We start from the raw sequence: 17,806 nt of genomic DNA on the forward strand, positions 1-17,806 counted from the left end.
CCCTAGAGCTAAAGGAATAGATCCAGTATGGAGTCAGGTTTGTTCTTCTCTGTTACATTTCTAGAAGTTAGAATCTTGTGGAAGAGACAATAAACCTGAGAATAACAACAGTGTTGTTTTTTTTTTTCCTACTTAAAAACATACATTCATAGTTAACTGAGGTTTTTATTTTGCTCCTTTTAGAAATATGCATATGAGTACTTAAGTGTTGATTTTGTGGATAAATAAAAACCAGAACACAGCCCCTCTTGTTCCTGCCTGGGTGACCCTCCCATGTCCTGCACAGCTGGACTCAGGTCCATAACAGAAAGTGGGGTGCAGTGAGGGAGCAGGAAAGGAAGAAGAAGAATGATCGCCTTGTAATGTTTCTATATTACTATAGACTCTTCACATCTAAAAGAGACTTCAGGGTATTCCTAGATGAGGAAACAGGTCTAGAAAAAAAAAAAGATGTGATGGCTCAAATCTCATAGCCAGTTACTGACCAAGGTGAAACTGAGACGCAGGTCTCCTGGCTCCTAGGCAGGTGGCTTTGCCATGGCTCTGTATCCTTTTCTGCTAGGAACATATTGGAGAAGTTTCAGAGTTAGAGTCCCTGAGTTTGAATAATGGCTCAGTCATAGCTGACCTTGAGCAAGTTATTTCCCTCAGTTTCCTACTCTGAACAGAGTCAAAATAGTTGCTGTGTCTCTGAACTCTTGTGAGATTAAATGAGGTCACATATGCAAACTGTTTAGTATAGTGTTTGGTACATAGTACTCAATAAATGTTGTATACTACTGTATTATTTTTTGCCCACCTTTCCTCATAAATTAGATAGAAACCAGGATGTTGGAGAACCATAGAATGGGCAAGTAGCCCCTGTATCTAACATTAAAGATTGAAATCTTTAACTAGCCACTGAAAAATTAAAAAATAAGACTATCAGGAACTGTTCTAATGATCTCCAACTATCAGCACAGAAGAGGTTGTCCAAAAGTTGGGAAAACATTAAAATTATTCAAAGAATGGATGAAAGCATTCAGGTAACTTTAACTCCCATGCTTTGGGGCCATTGTGGCCATTCTGTATAAAACAATATCGGACTTCCCTGGTGGCACAGTGTTTAAGAATCCACCTGCTGATACAAAATTAATGCACAGAAATCTCTTGCATTCCCATACAATAATGATGAAAAATCTGAAAGAGAAATTAAGGAAACACTCCCATTTATCATTGCAACAAACCTGCCAAAGGAAACAAGATACCTGTATGCAGAAAACTATAAGACACTGATGAAAGAAATTAAAGATGATACAAACAGATGGAGAGAAATACCATGTTCTTGGATTGGAAGAATCAACGCTGTGAAAATGACTATAATACCAAAAGCAATCTACAGATTCAGTGCAATCCCTATCAAACTACCAGTGGCATTTTCCACAGAACTAGAACAAAAAAATTCACAATTTGTATGGAAACCCAAAAGACCCTGAATAGGCAAAGCAATCTTGAGAAAGAAAAACGGAGCTGGAGAAATCAGGCTCCCTGAATTCAGACTATACTACAAAGCTACAATAATCAAGACAGTATGGTACTGGCCCAAAAATAGAAATATAGATCAATGGAACAGGATAGAAAGCCCAGAGATAAACCCATGCACATATGGTCATCTTATCTTTGATAAAGGAGGCAAGAATTTACAGTGGAGAAAAGACAGCCTCTTCAATTATTGGTGCTGGGAAAACTGGACAGCTACATGTAAAAGAATGACATTAGAACACTCCCTAACACTGTATACAGAAATAAACTCAAAATGGATTAAAGACCTAAATTTAAGGCCAGACACTATCAAACTCTTAGAGGAAAATATGTGCAGAACACTCTATGACATAAATCACAGCAAGATCCTTTTTGACCCACCTCCTAGAGAAATGGAAATAAAAACAAAAATAAACATATGGGACCTAAGGAAACTTAAAAACTTTTGCACAACAAAGGAAACTATAAATGAGATGAAAAGACAACCCTCAGAATGGGAGAAAATATTTGCAAATGAAGCAACTGACAAAGGATTAATCTCCAAAATATATAAGCAGCTCATGCAGCTCAATATCAAAAAAAACAAACAACCCAATCCAAAAATGGGCAGAAGACCTAAATAGACATTTCTCCAAAGAAGATATACACAGATTGCCAACAAACACATGAAAGGATGCTCAACATCACTAATCATTAGAGGAGTGCAAATCAAAATTACAATGAGGTATCACATCACACCAGTCAGAATGGCCATCATCAAAATATCTACAAACAATAAATGCTGGAGAGGGTGTGGAGAAAAGGGAATCCTCTTGCACTGTTGGTGGGAATGTAAATTGATACAGCCACTATGGAGAACAGTATGGAGGTTCCTTAAAAAACTAAAAATAGAACTACCATATGACCCAGCAATCCCACTACTGGGCATATACCCTGAGAAAACCATAATTCAAAAAGAGTCATGTACCGCAATGTTCATTGCAGCACTATTTATAATAGCCAGGACATAGAAGCAACCTAAGTGTCTATTGACAGATGAATGGATAAGGAAGATGTGGCACATATATACAATGGAATATTACTCAGACATAAAAAGAAACAAAACTGAACTATTTGGAGAGAGGTGGATGGACCTAGAGTTTGTCATACAGAGTGAAGTAAGTCAGAAAGAGAAAAACAAATACCATACACTAACACATATATATGGAATCTAAAAAAAGATGGTTCTGATGAACCTAGGAGCAGGACAGGAATAAAGATGTGGACGTAGAGAATGGACTTGAGGACATGGGGAGGGGGAAGTGTAATCTGGGACGAAGTGAGAGAGTAGCATTGACATATATACACTACCAAATGTAAAATAGATAGCTAGTGGGCAGCAGCTGCATAACACAGGGAGATCAGATAGTTCCTTTGTGACCACCTAGTGGGGTGGGATAGGGAGGGTGGGAGGGAAACGCAAGAGGGAGGGGATATGGGGATATATGTATACATATAGCTGATTCACTTTTTTATGCAGCAGAAACTAACACAACATTGTAAAGCAATTATACTCCAATAAAGATGTTAAAAAACAAAAAAGAATCTACCTGCCAGTGCAGGGAACATGGGTTCAAGCCCTGGTCTGGGATGATCCCACATGCCTTGGAGCAACTAAGACTATGCACCACAGCTACTGAGCCTGCGCTCTAGAGCCTGGGAGCCACAACTACTGAGGCCACGTGCCACAACTACTGGAGCCCGCATGCCTAGAGCCCGTGCTCTGCAACAAGAGAAACCACCACAATGAGAAGCCTGCGCACCAGAACGAAGACCCGACACAGCCAAAAATAAATAAATAAATACATTTATTCTTTTAAAAAAGAAGAAAAGAAAACAATATTGAGCGTTCTGAGAGACTGCATCCATGTCACCCTGATTCAAACAAGTTTTGCTTGATACCCTCAATGTACCAGTTTCTATATTAAATGCCAGGGACATGAGATGAATAAGATCTATTAACTACGTTTACTTATATCCTGTTAGGGAAAATTGACTCTTTAACAAATAATTAGAGCCAAATATTGGGTGCTCTACTAGTAGTACTGTTGTATTCAACAAACATAATGGGCACTGATTGAGGTTCCTGAGCTCAACTGGTGAACCACCCAAAGCCTTCCTGAAACTGTGGTCTAGAAAAAGATCCAAACAATAGATGAGTTACTTACCACATGCTAGAGGAGGAAAGGTCAGAGAAGGCTTTGCAGATAGGTGACATTTGAACTATCTGGAAGGATGGTGAGAGGGTTTACCAGATAGCCAGGGTAGGCATGGAGAAATGGTAAGCAGACGAAATTGAATATGAAAAAAGACAGAGAGTAAGCACTAATTGTAGCTCACAGGGCTGATACTCCATTTGTATTTGTAATACCAAACTCAGTTTCCAACAGTCCTGGAAAATTATGCTGAAACAGCTAAGACCTACACTGCTTCAAGCAGTACTTAAGGGAAATGTCAATGTCATGGCAATAGATTACACAGCTGAGACCCAGGACACCCACAGGCCGGAAAAGCAGGGGAAATATGTCATCCTTACAAGTATCACTTCTCTGACCATAACTACATAGAACATTTTAAGTTCTTTTTGGAAAAGGCAGCCATGTTTTCATGCTTAGACTGGTTATCAGAAAGGTCGTTAGATTCCCCCATTTCCACAGCAAAAAAAATCAAAAACAGTCCTTTTTAAAGTAATTGCACGGTTCCAGCCATATGCTCTCCCGTCCTCTTTAAAGCGTATCATTCACTTAGGACTGGCGTAATTCCCCTCCTAAATTGGAGGTTTGCATATGTAATTATATCAAATGATGTGTTTGTTTATATCTCCAAACCACATTCAAAAGCTTGCCTATGATTTATCTTTGAAATTCGATTTCATCATGTCAGTCCCCAACTTACTGTGCCCAATGGGTCTACAGTTACATGTGTGATGTATACGCCTCTCTCTTGCAGAGATTACAGGATAAGGGTGCCTTCTACAATGATGAATCAGAGCAGTTGAAGAGGGAGATTGATCTGTTACAGTTTCTGCCCTGTTCTAAGACCCAACTGCATTCAGCTACAACAAAGTTGTTTAGAAAGGAAGAGGCAGCTTTGGCAATTTTGACTAATTCCTCTGGACCGGGAGGAATGGCTCACTTCATTGCTGTCTGACTGTAAAACATACCGTGCAGCTACAGCTCCATAGCTCATCCTAAGTACGCAACTTTAGAAGGAAGAAAGCTTTTGCCCCTTCTTAGTTTAGCTGGCTGTGTCTTGACAACAAGGTTTATTTTCAGTGCAAATAACTACCAGTTGTGACTTTAACCCAAAATGTACCTTTCATTATTTTTATGTTCTAGATTCCCCATGGACAAACCTGATGGCCCCTCTTCCTACCAGATTCCTAAACTAACTCATTCATTCATTCACTCAATCATTTAAGTATTTTTTAATTTATTTTTTATTTGAAGTGTAGTTGATGTTGAATATTATATAAGTTACAGGTGTACAATATAGTGATTCTCAAATTTTAAAGGTTATACTCCAGTTATAGTTATTATAAAAGATTGACTATATTCCCCGTGTTGTATAATACATCTTTGTAGTTTATTTTTTACCTAATAGTTTGTACCTCTGAATCCCCTACCCCTATATTGCCCCTCCCTGCTCCCCTCTCCCCACTGGTAACCACTAGTTTGTTCTCTATATCTACGAGTCTGCTTCTTTTTTGTTATATTCACTAGTTCGTTGTATTTTTTAGATTCCACATGTAAGAGATATCGTACAGTGTTTGTCTTTCTTTGCCTGGCTTATTTCACTTAGTCATTCAACCGTTTAACTGTTTTTTGTTTGGTTTTGTTTGTTTGTTTTGCGGTACGCGGGCCTCTCACTGTTGCGGCCTCTTCCGTTGCGAAGCACAGGCTCCGGACGCGCAGGCTCAGCGGCCATGGCTCACGGGCCCAGCCGCTCTGCGGCATGTGGGATCTTCCCAGATCGGGTCACAAACCTGTGTCCCCTGCATCGGCAGGCGGACTCTCAACCACTGCGCCACGAGGGAAGCCCCCGTTTAAGTATTTTTAAAGTTCTGTCTTCTCTAGGGACTTCCCTGGTGGCGCAGTGGTTAAGAATCTGCCCGCCAATTTAGGGGACACGGGTTCAAGCCCTGGTCTGGGAAGATCCCACATGCCACAGAGCAACCAAGCCTGTGCACCATAATTACTGAGCCTGTGCTCTAAAGCCTGTGAGCCACAACTACTGAGCCCACGTGCCACAACAACTGAAGCCCGGGTACCTAGAGCCTGTCCTCCGCAACAAGAGAAGCCACCGCAATGAGAAGCCCGCGCACCGCAACGAAGAGTAGCCCCCACTTGCCGCAACTAGAGAAAGCCTGTGCGCAGCACCAAAGACCCAACGCAGCCAAAGATTTAAAATAAATTAATTAATTTTAAAAAGCAGGTTGAATTAAAAAAAAAAAGATCTGTCTCTTCTAAACATGAAAGACGTGTTCAAATCTAAAAGGCAGAGTTTGTGATCTCCTACTGATTTTTAAATGGCTTTACTGATACATAATTTACGTACAATAACAATCTGGCTTTACTGATACATAATTTATGTACAGTAACAATCACCTGTTTAAAGCATACAATTCAATGGTTTTCAGAATACTTATGGAACTATGCAACCATCACCATAATCTGTAATTTTCGAGAATTTTCATCAGCCCCAGAAGAAACCTTGTACCCCTTAGAAGTCACTCTCTGTCCCTTGCCCCAACTTGTCCCATTTCCTACTGATTTTCACTTTTTTTTTTTTTTCTTTTTTTTTTTGCCGTACGCGGGCCTCTCACTGCGTGACCTCTCCCGTTGCGGAGCACAGGCTCCGGACGCGCAGGCTCAGCGGCCATGGCTCACGGGCCCAGCCGCTCCGCAGCATGTGGGATCCTCCCGGACCGGGGCACGAACCCGTGTCCCCTGCATCGGCAGGTGGACTCTCAACCACTGCACCACCAGGGAAGCCCTGATTTTCACTTTTGACGTAGATTTTTTTCCTCTGCCTTTTACTTTAGATCTGTGAAAATAAAGGTGATAGAAACCCAGAGAAATGCAGAGGTTTCCTTGCCTTTCCTCCACAAACAGAAACTCCTTGGCTTTCTCACAGCTCCAGGTTCACTGTTTATGTTGTTTCAGACTTTTCAGGAAGCCTGTCTTCTTCCCTGTTGACTGATAAATAGGTAAAAAGCACATCCTGGGGGAGGTAGGCAGATGGAAGGGAGCCACACTGCTCTCCCACCTGTACCTGGGCATTGTGAAAAGAAGTGGCTTTCCTAAAGAATTACCCTCAGGATAATCGGGAGAGGAAGCTGACCTCCTTCCTGAGCACCGTCATACCACAGTGGGCTGTGGCTGCATGACCTGGGCAAGGAGGACCTGAAATGACACGAGATCCTACAGGGGGTGGGGAGTGCAGACAGAGGGCAAAAGGGTTCCTGGTCTTTTGTTCTTGGAAGGGCAGCAGGCGAACAAGAGCAGAGGCTGACAGCCCTTTCACCCGTGTGTAGCCTCCATATAACAAGTATTTCTCATTCCCATTGTGACCTCTAACAGAGGATGCCCCCTGAAGAGGTGGTGAGGTCTGTGAAAGCCTCCCACCCCCTTTGGAGAACACACTTACATCTCACTTGGAAAGAGCCACCGTGACATATAATCTTCTGGGATAGCATGGCCTGAAAATGCAGGCATCGGATTTGTGCTTTAGATGCTCCCTGGTGTGACCAAGCTGACCCTTAGTCAATGTGACTCAGAGAGCAGGCTCCTCTTTATTCCTCCTTTATCACCTCAGTGCACCAGTGCATTCACACATCTCCATCCCGCCCTCGCTCACCCTCCCAACACACACACACACACACACACACACACACTGAGCCCAAGGTCGGATCCAGATGCTAAAGCTTCTCAGGTGTATTTCATTCTTGGATGGGCAGAAAAATTCATGTCAATAAAAGTCATAGTGAGATTCAACAAAGGATAGTGGAATTGCAGAAAGCCTTCTCTTAGAATCAGAGGACCATCTCAAGGTATCACCCCAGGAGATTTAGACACAGTAAATGAGGGATGGAGTGGGGCACAGGATCTCTTTTTGAGTTTCCCGGGAGGTTCTGATGGGTAGCTAGAGAAAGGGAAGTTACCGATTCTCTCCCTTGAAACTCTTGAGAACGGTCTTCTCTCTGTCAACTCTGACAATAGTTCAGAAGTGCCTAGCACTGTGCCATTCACATAGAGGAATTTAGGAAATGGTTTAAATGAATACTAAAGGCACACACTCCCTCCCCATCCACAGATACTCTCCCCACACACAAAATAATACCCTCCAAAACAAACACTTTCTAAGTCTGTCTGTAGCAAAACTGAAGATTAGAATATGAATAATCCATCTTTTCTACAGCAACTTTTGTCAACTGATCCTTAATGAACTTCCTGTTTTGTTTTAGGCCAGGGGCTTAGGTGGACCACAGGGCTTCTGAATCGGAAGGCAGGTGTTTCCCGTGAAGTCACTCTGTCAACCTGTCTGGCGGTAAAATATAGACATATGAGCAAAGGATTGCAGTAAAAGGCCAGGAATGATACTGTGGTGGAGTATACTCATTCTGTTAGTATGTATCAGGTGGACCCTTAACACTGGGAGAGGGGGTCACCTCTCCAACACCTGAGCTAACACCTGAGCTAAATTCGAAAAAATCTGTGGATGAGTGGGGCACATTCCAGAAAGCATTCATGGAGAGGCAGATCATTTATGCAATGGGAATGTGGGTTTCCCTCCCGTGGGGAGCGTGGACAGGTGAGAGTGGAGAGGAGTGGATTTGAAACCACACAGGTCAGATTGGGGCTGGAACCCAATCGCACCTCAGATGGGATTCGAACCCAGCCAAAACTCAGACTGGGACTTGAACTCACGGGCTGGAACTCGAACCCACTGTCTTTTAGTTAAAATCACTCACCTGGGGTCAGGACTTACTAAAACTCAAGCTGTTTATGTCTCTGCACAGAAGGAATTCAGAGAGAGGTGAAGTGATAGGTAAGAAGTAGATTTATTAACATAGGGTGCTTTTGAGGGATATAAGTGGCCCGGCAAGGGAGCTCTGCCCCAAGAACTAAGTGGGAAAGAAGGTGTATTTAGGGAGATACACATTCCGTGGACAGAATGCGGTACATTTCAGAAGGCAAGAGTGGCCCGAAATACGGGGTGGTTAATTTTTACAGGCTGAGTAATTTCATGGGCTAACAAAGTGGGATGATTATTCCAACACTTACAGAGAAGGGGTGGGGATTTCCAGGAACTGGGCACCACTCACTATTTGGCCTTTTAAGGTTAGCCTCAGAGCTGTCATAGTGCCTGTGGGTGTGTCATTTAGCTGATACTAATGTACTACAATGAGCATATAAGGAGGCTCACGGTCTACTGGAAGTCTAACCTTCCACCATCTTGGGCCTAATCGGTTCTAACCAGTTTTGTTATATCCTCAACGGCTATGTCATTCTTGGAAAGGTTGTGCCCTGTGCCCTTCCCTCCTGTCTCAGGGTCAGCTTGTAAACAGCCATGCTACCTGCGGTGGGATTTTATTTTGAAGGCCATGTGAAGTCATCTAACCTCTGGTAGTCTTACTCCCACCTGCTATCTGAAAACAAAAACGTGAGCTCCTCAGCAGATTTCGATAAAATACCTTTTCTATATTTCATGTACCTCACCAGCATTGGGAGTGAGCTTTGCATGTGATTTCTCTGTTATCTCATGTCAATCAGCTTATGCCATGAAAGGAGCCCAGTCCATGGTGTCTTATCTTCAGGGGCATTGAAGAATCAAAAAATAGAATGTAAATTTGACCTCCTAATTGCCATTTGACAATAATCATAATAAAACTTGCAATAGACAAATTGGGTGTCCTTGACGGTTTTGTCTTCTCCTTCCCTTTTCTTTGCCTTTATACTCAAAGGGGTGATTCATTTATGGGAAATGCCATTCATAGGAAAGATAGATATTTCCCACGTGGAACTTATTTTGTGTAAAGATTCAAACAAATAATACAAAGTGATAAAACTACAGTATATGAGATCTTCCGTATATGAGATATTATATTTGAAATAATTATGTGTACAAGTAGTTATTACAGAAATAACCTTCTTTGTCAAGTATAACCAAAAAGATTATATAAGCAGAAAAATGTTAAATAAGAAAAGTTCTGTTTTATAGCCTGCCTCTAATCAGCTTCAACAACCTATTAATTGTTCAAGAACTCTTAAAATCTTTAATAAGTTTCCTATGGTAGAATATCAGTCATATGCAAATGAATCATTGAAGTTCCAGAAAAACAATGGTTCTTTAGTGAGGTTTCATATCCCCAAAGTGATGAAAATACCTCATATGTGGTAAGCAGAACTGAGAAACAAATTTTTCAAGTTTTCTTTGTAAATTTTATTTTGTTTGAAGAATAATTCTGAGACCATCTGACTGTCACTAAGGACTGGCCAGTTATACTGTTCCCCATTGCTTTTGCTTTTGCTTTTGCTTTAACTGGACTTGCTTCCCACCCTCAGTAAGCTGCTTGCCCCAGATATTTAAAAGTCAAATATTCTCATTTCTACACAGGTCTGATTACAACAACTTCAAGGAAATTGGATCGAGAACAGCAGGCAGAACATTTTCTGGAGGTAAGCGCCTAGAGGGAGCCGGTATTCATTAAAAGTGACTTTTCCTCAACTGCTTTAACCTTCCACGGGAACTGGAACTTGAATGTGTGGGAACAGTGGGTTGCAAAATGCGGCTGTTTCTCTTGGGCTGGTTGGTTCCGAAGTTGGAGATTTCTGGTGCATTCCTCTGAATGCACTCCTGTGTGCAGAGAGTAGATGGCAGGGTGGGGACTTTGCGTTTCCTGAAAGCAAGCAGATGTATGGACTTTGTGCCCCTTTGTCAATAACTGGAAAAGAAAGTTCAGGAGCAGAGCCCTGTAAGCCATCATGGCCTCAGAGGTAAAAAGAGAGTGGGCCGAAGTGCCGCAGTAAAAGTGAAGTACGTCCTTTGTGAAGAAGTGCTCTGCTCAGCCCCTCGTTTCTTTTCTTGGGAGAGGGATTGAGAGAGAGAAAGCTGCCAGTTGATTCACTGCCTGAGAAGACTGTTTCTGAAACCATGAAATGTGCTCCTATAATTCATGAAGACAGAAACAACAGCAATAAAAACTATAAGAGCATTATTTCTGGAAGAAAAAAGACCAGGGATGAGAAAATAGATATGAAAGAGTCTTGTGGAACATTCTTTCCATACATAGCGAGTATCTTTATTGGGAAGCTTGAAGCCTGGGTAGTATGTATGACGTGGCGATTTAAGTGTGACAGTCTGATACCGAACGGATGACAGTGCTTAGGAGGTAGAGCTTTGTTTTATTGTGCCCATGCTGCTAAAATGATTTGTCAGTCCCAAGAACCACTCACTGGAATCCACAGGTCCTATACACACTCACACACTCCTCAGATCTCTTCTGAAATTCCCCTTTAAGTCAGTTCAGCAGTAATGATTTATTTAAAGAACACTGGACTAGGAATCAGTGCCTTGGGTCTTAGGGCTTCCCTGCTATGATTAGGTTGGAGCCTTGGAAGCTGTTTCGTTGCCCTGGACTTCAGTGTGGCACATAATTGCTACTCCATATACCTCAAAGGATCTCTGTTAGGATCAAACTTGATATTTTATATCAAAGTATTTTTTAAACTCCTAAAGCACTACACATAATAAAGGATTATTATTATTATACAGCCTTGTGATAAGCCTTTTAAAACATTGCTACCATCACATAAAGATGAAAGACTCCAGGCTGCCGAACAATAATTACTTTAATTCTTTTTCAAAATCATCCTAATGGGCTACATACCTGGTCCAGAATTAGAGTCGGTTTGCCAGAATAAAAACGCCTTATGTTATATTCATGGGCTTCTTTCCTTTGCAGCAGTGTCCAGGCCTCCTGGAGAGGCTATGTTCTCAGGTAGTTGAACCTATTACCTCCCAGCAGGGAAAACAGAGGGTGTCTCATTAACTGGGGGATCTGCCTGAGATCACTTACTGCCTTGTCCCTGGAAAGGTGGTGTTCTGGGGGTGTTTGGGGGCGTGCAGAGTGTGACTCTAGGGAAAAGAGGCAAAAGTGTTTTCCGGGCATTTGAATACACTTCCCAAAAGAATCCTAAACAGTTTCACATCGTTTACAGACTTACATGAATACTCACTCAACACTTTGGTCCTTTGGACAACACGGGTGCTCAGTAAAACGTAGTTAGTATCATTGTGGTTTTATTATCATATGGTGTCACAATACCTGAACTCTCCTACAGATTCAGCTTCATCTCCACACTCCAAGACAGACAGTAGCTCCAGGCAACTGCAGGACTGAAGGAGCCACAGGCAGCAACCACTGGACTCAGCCCGTGTCCCCAGGACTGAGCTGTGTCTCAGGGATACAGAATGAACAGGAAGGATGGGGAGACACGTGATCAATGAATACATGCTATCACTTCAGACACAAACTCTCTGAGACCACTCAAAGAAGGTTCCATAATAGTGCTTGAAAATGAGGGGGTGATAGGCAACATTCAATGGGGCGGTTAGGAGGGCCTCTTTGAGGAGGTGACATTTGGTGACATGAAGCCAAGGTTCTGTTGGAGAAACAGAACCCAGACCAGTGTGATTGAGTATAAAGTCAGAGGGCCGTAGAGGTGGTAGGAAATAAGTTGGAAAAAACAAATAGGGCTGTAGTAAGGATTCTGAATTTTCTCCCAAGTGCAGTGGAAAGCCAGTAAGCAGGGTGGGTCGGGGCATGATAAGATTGCAGAGTGAGAGATCACTGGCCCTTCTGAGCAGAATCGGGCTGGGACAGGGCTTCCGTAGCAGGAAGACTGGAAGGCGGGTGCTTTGAGAGGGACCCAGGTGAAAGATGATGGTGACTTGGATGAGGGTCTAATACAAATCCCATCATGATTCTGGCTAGCAAGCAGATATGGGTTTTCTGAAGTTTCCAGGGTAGAGATTTAAAAACCTACAGGTCATCTGAATTACACTAACTCGCCCCCCAGCTCTGCCCCCATGCCAGGATTCCCCATCACAGATGCTCTTTCATTTGGTAAACTACCCTGCTAAGGTTTTCAAAAACCACTTGAATCTCTATCTCCTACTCTTTCTGTCTCTCCTCCTCTTCTCTCTCTCTCTGTCTCTCACGTACAGTCTTGCTCTCACTTTCTAAATTGTACAGTTCTTAGCCACATTTTTTATATATATATATAACATTGCTGTGAGCATTTGAATGGCCTTCATTTCTTTTTTCTGAATGGATCATGGACAGAATATTACTTTAACTCAGCCCTGCAAAAAAAGTGAGTAAAATAATATCATTCAGAGTGCAGAAGAGAGTTCTCTGCTGTACACAAATTTCTGTAACTGCTGACACATTTTGTGAGTTGTAAGCACTGGGTGTGGGTAATTAACCTCCTGGAAAGCCTTTAATTGCCAAGATAACGCTATGCTCCTTTTAAACTCACATTAACCTTCTGGTTCTATTGCATATCTCTCCTTCCCAATCAAATAAAATGGACTCTTCTTGAAAGGATCCATTTAGAAGCTGACCTGGCAGGTACACTTCTGCATAGGTAGCCAGAAGGACATTAATGATTTGTTTATAGTTTGCTATCCCCATGATGGAAAGCACTTCAATTGTATACTGCGGGTACTCTGCCTGTGCATTAATTTCAGATACTTAGCTTGACTGTGTATGCGCTGTAAGGGTTTTGGAGTCTGTAGAACATTCATCTCAAATCTGTGACTATAAGACGGGATTGTCATTACCAGAATCTAAGGAGCTTGCTAAAGAAACAAGAGCAGCAAAGGACTACAGAAAACTTCACAAGTACAGCTTATATTTCTCTGGTGAATTCTAAGTGTTACTTCTTGCCTAATTTGGAAATCTGTTATGTGAAAATATTGGCCTGATCTTTTCTCCCTACCATGAAGTGCAAAAATATGGAATTTTCAGCTCATTTATTCAAAGTCATATGCATTCCTTGATAGCCAGTTATGATTACAGTGGAGGTAGAAGGCTAATTCTAGCAAATCGATGCACAAAGTTGAAAATGATGCGCAAACTAAACGGTGAATTACCATTTTAGCTTAGTGGTTGTGACTTTAGCCCTGATTACCTCATTAACAGAGAAGACAGCTGTGAAATAAGGGAATAAATGCACTAACTCTTTCTTATGTTATAATCACTTGTGTAGATTGTTTCCTCACCTACTAATTTTAATCTCCTTACGGGCATGAAACTTGATTTATCAAGATAGTGCATGGAAGTGGTGTGGGAAAGCATGGATATTCCATTCAGGCAGGCCTGAGATTATATGTGGGCACTGCTCACAGAACTTAGACAGGCTCTCAACTCTCTGAACCCCCTTTCCTTCGTCTGTAAAGAGCGGATAATGGTTTCTAACATGGGGTTGGTGTAAAGAGCATATGAAATTGTTACCGAGTTCAAGCTCATACTGCTCACTGCATGACAGGCCAATGAATCAAGAGACATGATGTTCCTCCAACAAGACAAATGTTATTCTCTGTTCTGCAACTTTATCTCTATATGAATGGAGAAGGGTTATACCTTTAAAGGGCAGAGGCTTTAGAATGGGCTATCCTGTATATTTCATCCTATAAGGCAACATTCTAAACTTGTAGCTGAAGCAATAGAATACAAAGGTTAAAGTAAAATAAACTGATCCAATATGGAGTCACATTTGTTCAGATCAGGCATCTGAACTATGAAGAACAATATCTTATGGAAGTCATCAGCGGTTAAATGTTTAGAAACCAGAGAATGTGGACGGTTATATTCTATTTTAGCAAATACGTTTTACAAAATACATACATTTTAGCAAAATATAAGATTTCAACTTGAAAAAAAAAGAAAAATGAAAGGTGAGACGTCCCCAGGATGACCTCTGTAGGACAATGTGTTCCACGGACAGTGGCGGGTGTTGTCAGCACCAACTGTCTTACTCACCTCTCTATTTAGAGCATCTAGTTAAGTACCTGGAAAGCAGGGGGCACTCAATAAAGGGTGTGTGAATGAATGATTACTCTGAGACCTTTATTTTACTCCTAGATGAGATCACGGAGGTGGGTATTAGCACACAGGAAAGTGCATAGGCTTGGAGACAGAAAGAATGGACTGTTCTGCCTCTCTCCATCTGCTTTGCCAAATTAAATTATCTCTGATCCTCCATTTGCTCATCCGTAAAATGGGGCTACTAATCCCTACTTCATCAATGAACTACACAGAGGGTCTGGCACGTAGGGACACTATTCTGTTAAACCGTTGTTTGCCCCACACTCTTTCCCCTCCCTGCTCTCCTTGTCCTCAATAAACACCTTGTCAGTTCCATTTCTTTTTCAGAGCTGGCCCGTGTTTGAATAGCTTACAGCAGTTTGATTATTCTTAAAAGTTATATCCATTTAAATAATACTATAGTCCCAGCCTAATTATGTGTGAATCTTTATCTTGTTTGCTAAAAGAGTATGATTTTGGGCTTCCCTGGTGGCGCAGTGGTTGAGAGTCCACCTGCCGATGCAGGGGACACGGGTTCATGCCACGGTCCGGGAAGATCCCACATGCCGCGGAGCGGCTGGGCCCGTGAGCCATGGCCGCTGAGCCTGCGCGTCCGGAGCCTGTGCTCCGCAACGGGAGAGGCCACAACAGTGAGAGGCCCGCGTACAGCAAAAAAAAAAAAAAGAGTATGATTTTGCCTCTCTTTTGATCTTGAAATGCTTCTCTGTTCAGGGGCAGATGGTTCTGGTAAAAGTCTCCCTAAGAGAACAGAGAGAGTATTTTATTTGAAAATCAAAAAAGATGACAAGGCCCAGTATAAAGACAGAGGATGAGAAATTATGTTGTCTGTGTGGGTATATCTTGAAGTAGCCCAGAGAAGGTGGTGAGATTTTATAGTGCAGTCGGTATAAATAACAAAACACATTACAGAGGAATATGCTAGATCTATAGGAATGTAAATTATTTAGTATCTGTCTCTTTAGAATACTCATCCATCGTCCTCTGTAAGGTGCATCTCCTGTGACTATTTTTTCTTCCTGTCTGAAATTCTCATCCCTTTTTATAGTTTTATTTTCTGAGGGGAAAAAAATATTGCTCTTCGGTAAGTTTTTATAACATTTCCTCTTGCCTTGGGATGCAAATTGATTTCTTTAGTGAGTGCACATCCTTAGTGGTTTCTTACTTTAGTCAGCAGCTGCTTTTGAGGTGATGGTACTTTCTGGTGGTGAAGAGTTGCAGGTCTATCTCAACACATTAAGCCGTCCATATTTTGATAATTTGTCTCCAAGTGAAATGGCAGTTTCTCTCATTAGGCTCTTTTTTCTGCCACCCTCAGAAAACTTCACAGGAAGTACCAGTAGGCCTTCAGGAAAAGATGTGTGTCCATGCACAAAAACAGCACCTGTAGCAGGCACGGGCCTCGAAAGGAGAGTGATCGTGACTTCTGTTCTCCAGAGCTCCCAAGAGAGCCCCAGAACCCTCTCTTACCGTTCTTTACTTCTAGGACTGTACCTTCTCTAGTCTTAGTTGTTCGTGTTTGTGCTGTATCAACTTCGATGGAGTTAATGGCAACTCACTCTTTTTTTTCTTCCTTTCTTCAAGGCTTATTCTGAGCCTGGTATTGGGCTAGGCACCAAGGTTCTGTTTTTGGAGTTAGTATGTTTTTCCCACTGGATGTTTGTTTCTTTGCCCTTCGTGCTGAGGTCTATTCACAGAGATTACATTGCTGATTATTTATGAGCTACTACAGTTAGCTGCTGTCTTGGAATCAGGGGGCTGTTTTTCATTCAGGTCATCCAAACTGCTTCTCTCCCATTATATAGATGCAGAAACTGAGACCTAGAAAAGAGAAGAGACGGGTCCAAGATCACACAATCACTTCATAGTAGTGTCCAGTATAGGTCTTCCTCTTCTTATAGAACATAAATAGGCCTATACGTCCATCAGTGTGTTAAAGTGTGGCAAATGGAATCATCTATTCCCACTCTTGTTTTATAACAGATTTACCCAAGGCTCAGCTCAGTACCCCCATCAAGGATCAGCATACACGTGGAGGTTTTCTCTTACACTCTTTGGCTGTTCTTTTACCACCCCCTCAGCTGTTTGCTCTTCAGAGTAGTAGGCCCAGCGTTGGACAGGGGCTCGCTCTGCTGCTGGGCCCCAGCCCAGGCTCCAGGACAAAGTCCATCTGAGAGGATGCTGTACCTGTCTTGGGAGTGCCAGTGTGGACTCCAACAGAAGAGTGACTGTATACCAGGTGTTATGGGCTGAACTGTATCCCCTTAAGATTTCCCTTAAAATTCGTATGTTGAAGCCCTAACCCCCGGTACCCCAGAATGTGACTGTATTTGGAGTCTTTAAAGAAGTAGTTAAATTAAAATGAAGCCATTAGGGTAAGCTCCGATCCAGCATGACTGGTGTCTTTACAAGAAGAGGAAATTTGGACACAGACACATCTAGAGGGAAGACCGTGTGCAGACACAGGGAGAAGACGGCCGTCTATAAGCCAAAGAGAGAGGCCTCAGAAGAAACCAACCCTGCTAATACCTTCACCTCAGACTCCTAAGACTGAGTCCCCCTAAAACTGAGTTCCTCTGCTGGGTTTATGATTAACCTCTCTATCCAAATCTTTACTCCCTTTCTTTTCCTGAACCTGTCCCCCTCAAGATTGAGGAGTATCAAAGAAAAGGGGGAATTGAAACTATGCAAGGCCCTGTGTCCCTGTCCTTTGAAGATAAAGGCTTTTGCTTTAGTCTCCCAGGCATTCCTTGAGTCTCTAAAGGCTGACTCAATCACTAATGATTAGAAAAGGTGAAGAGGTAGAAACAAAGAAGAGCTGTTGGGCTGGGAAACTGGTAACAATTTAGACTATAAATCTGCCACACTGCAGAATCACCAAACTCCCAGTTCCCTGAAAGATATAGATGAAGGCCTGACACTCACTTCTAAGTTGTTTTTACAGGAAACAGACCCCTACCAGATGAAAACCACTGACCGCAAGAACATAGACCCCAGACTGGTTGAAACCAGAGAGTTGATGATGCTTGAAACTTCACCTTGACGCCAACCAATCCGAGATTGTGCACAAGCTGATCACACACCCTGCAGCCCCCTCCTTCACACTGCCTTTAAATCTCTTCCCTGAAAGCC

General features: G+C 42.3%; 1 protein-coding gene across 1 annotated transcript in view; it reads left to right on the top strand.

Annotated features, from left to right (window-relative positions):
• The window catches only part of FAT3 (FAT atypical cadherin 3), a 707,842-nt gene that overhangs the window by 485,055 nt on the left and 204,981 nt on the right, over window positions 1–17,806 (top strand). The window contains exon 4 of the mRNA XM_030883783.2: window positions 10,180–10,241. Coding sequence (XP_030739643.2) covers window positions 10,180–10,241 — 62 coding nt within the window. The remainder of the gene's footprint in view (window positions 1–10,179; window positions 10,242–17,806) is intronic.

This window comes from Globicephala melas, chromosome 8 (genome assembly GCF_963455315.2).
Source record: "Globicephala melas chromosome 8, mGloMel1.2, whole genome shotgun sequence".
NCBI lineage: Eukaryota > Metazoa > Chordata > Mammalia > Artiodactyla > Delphinidae > Globicephala > Globicephala melas.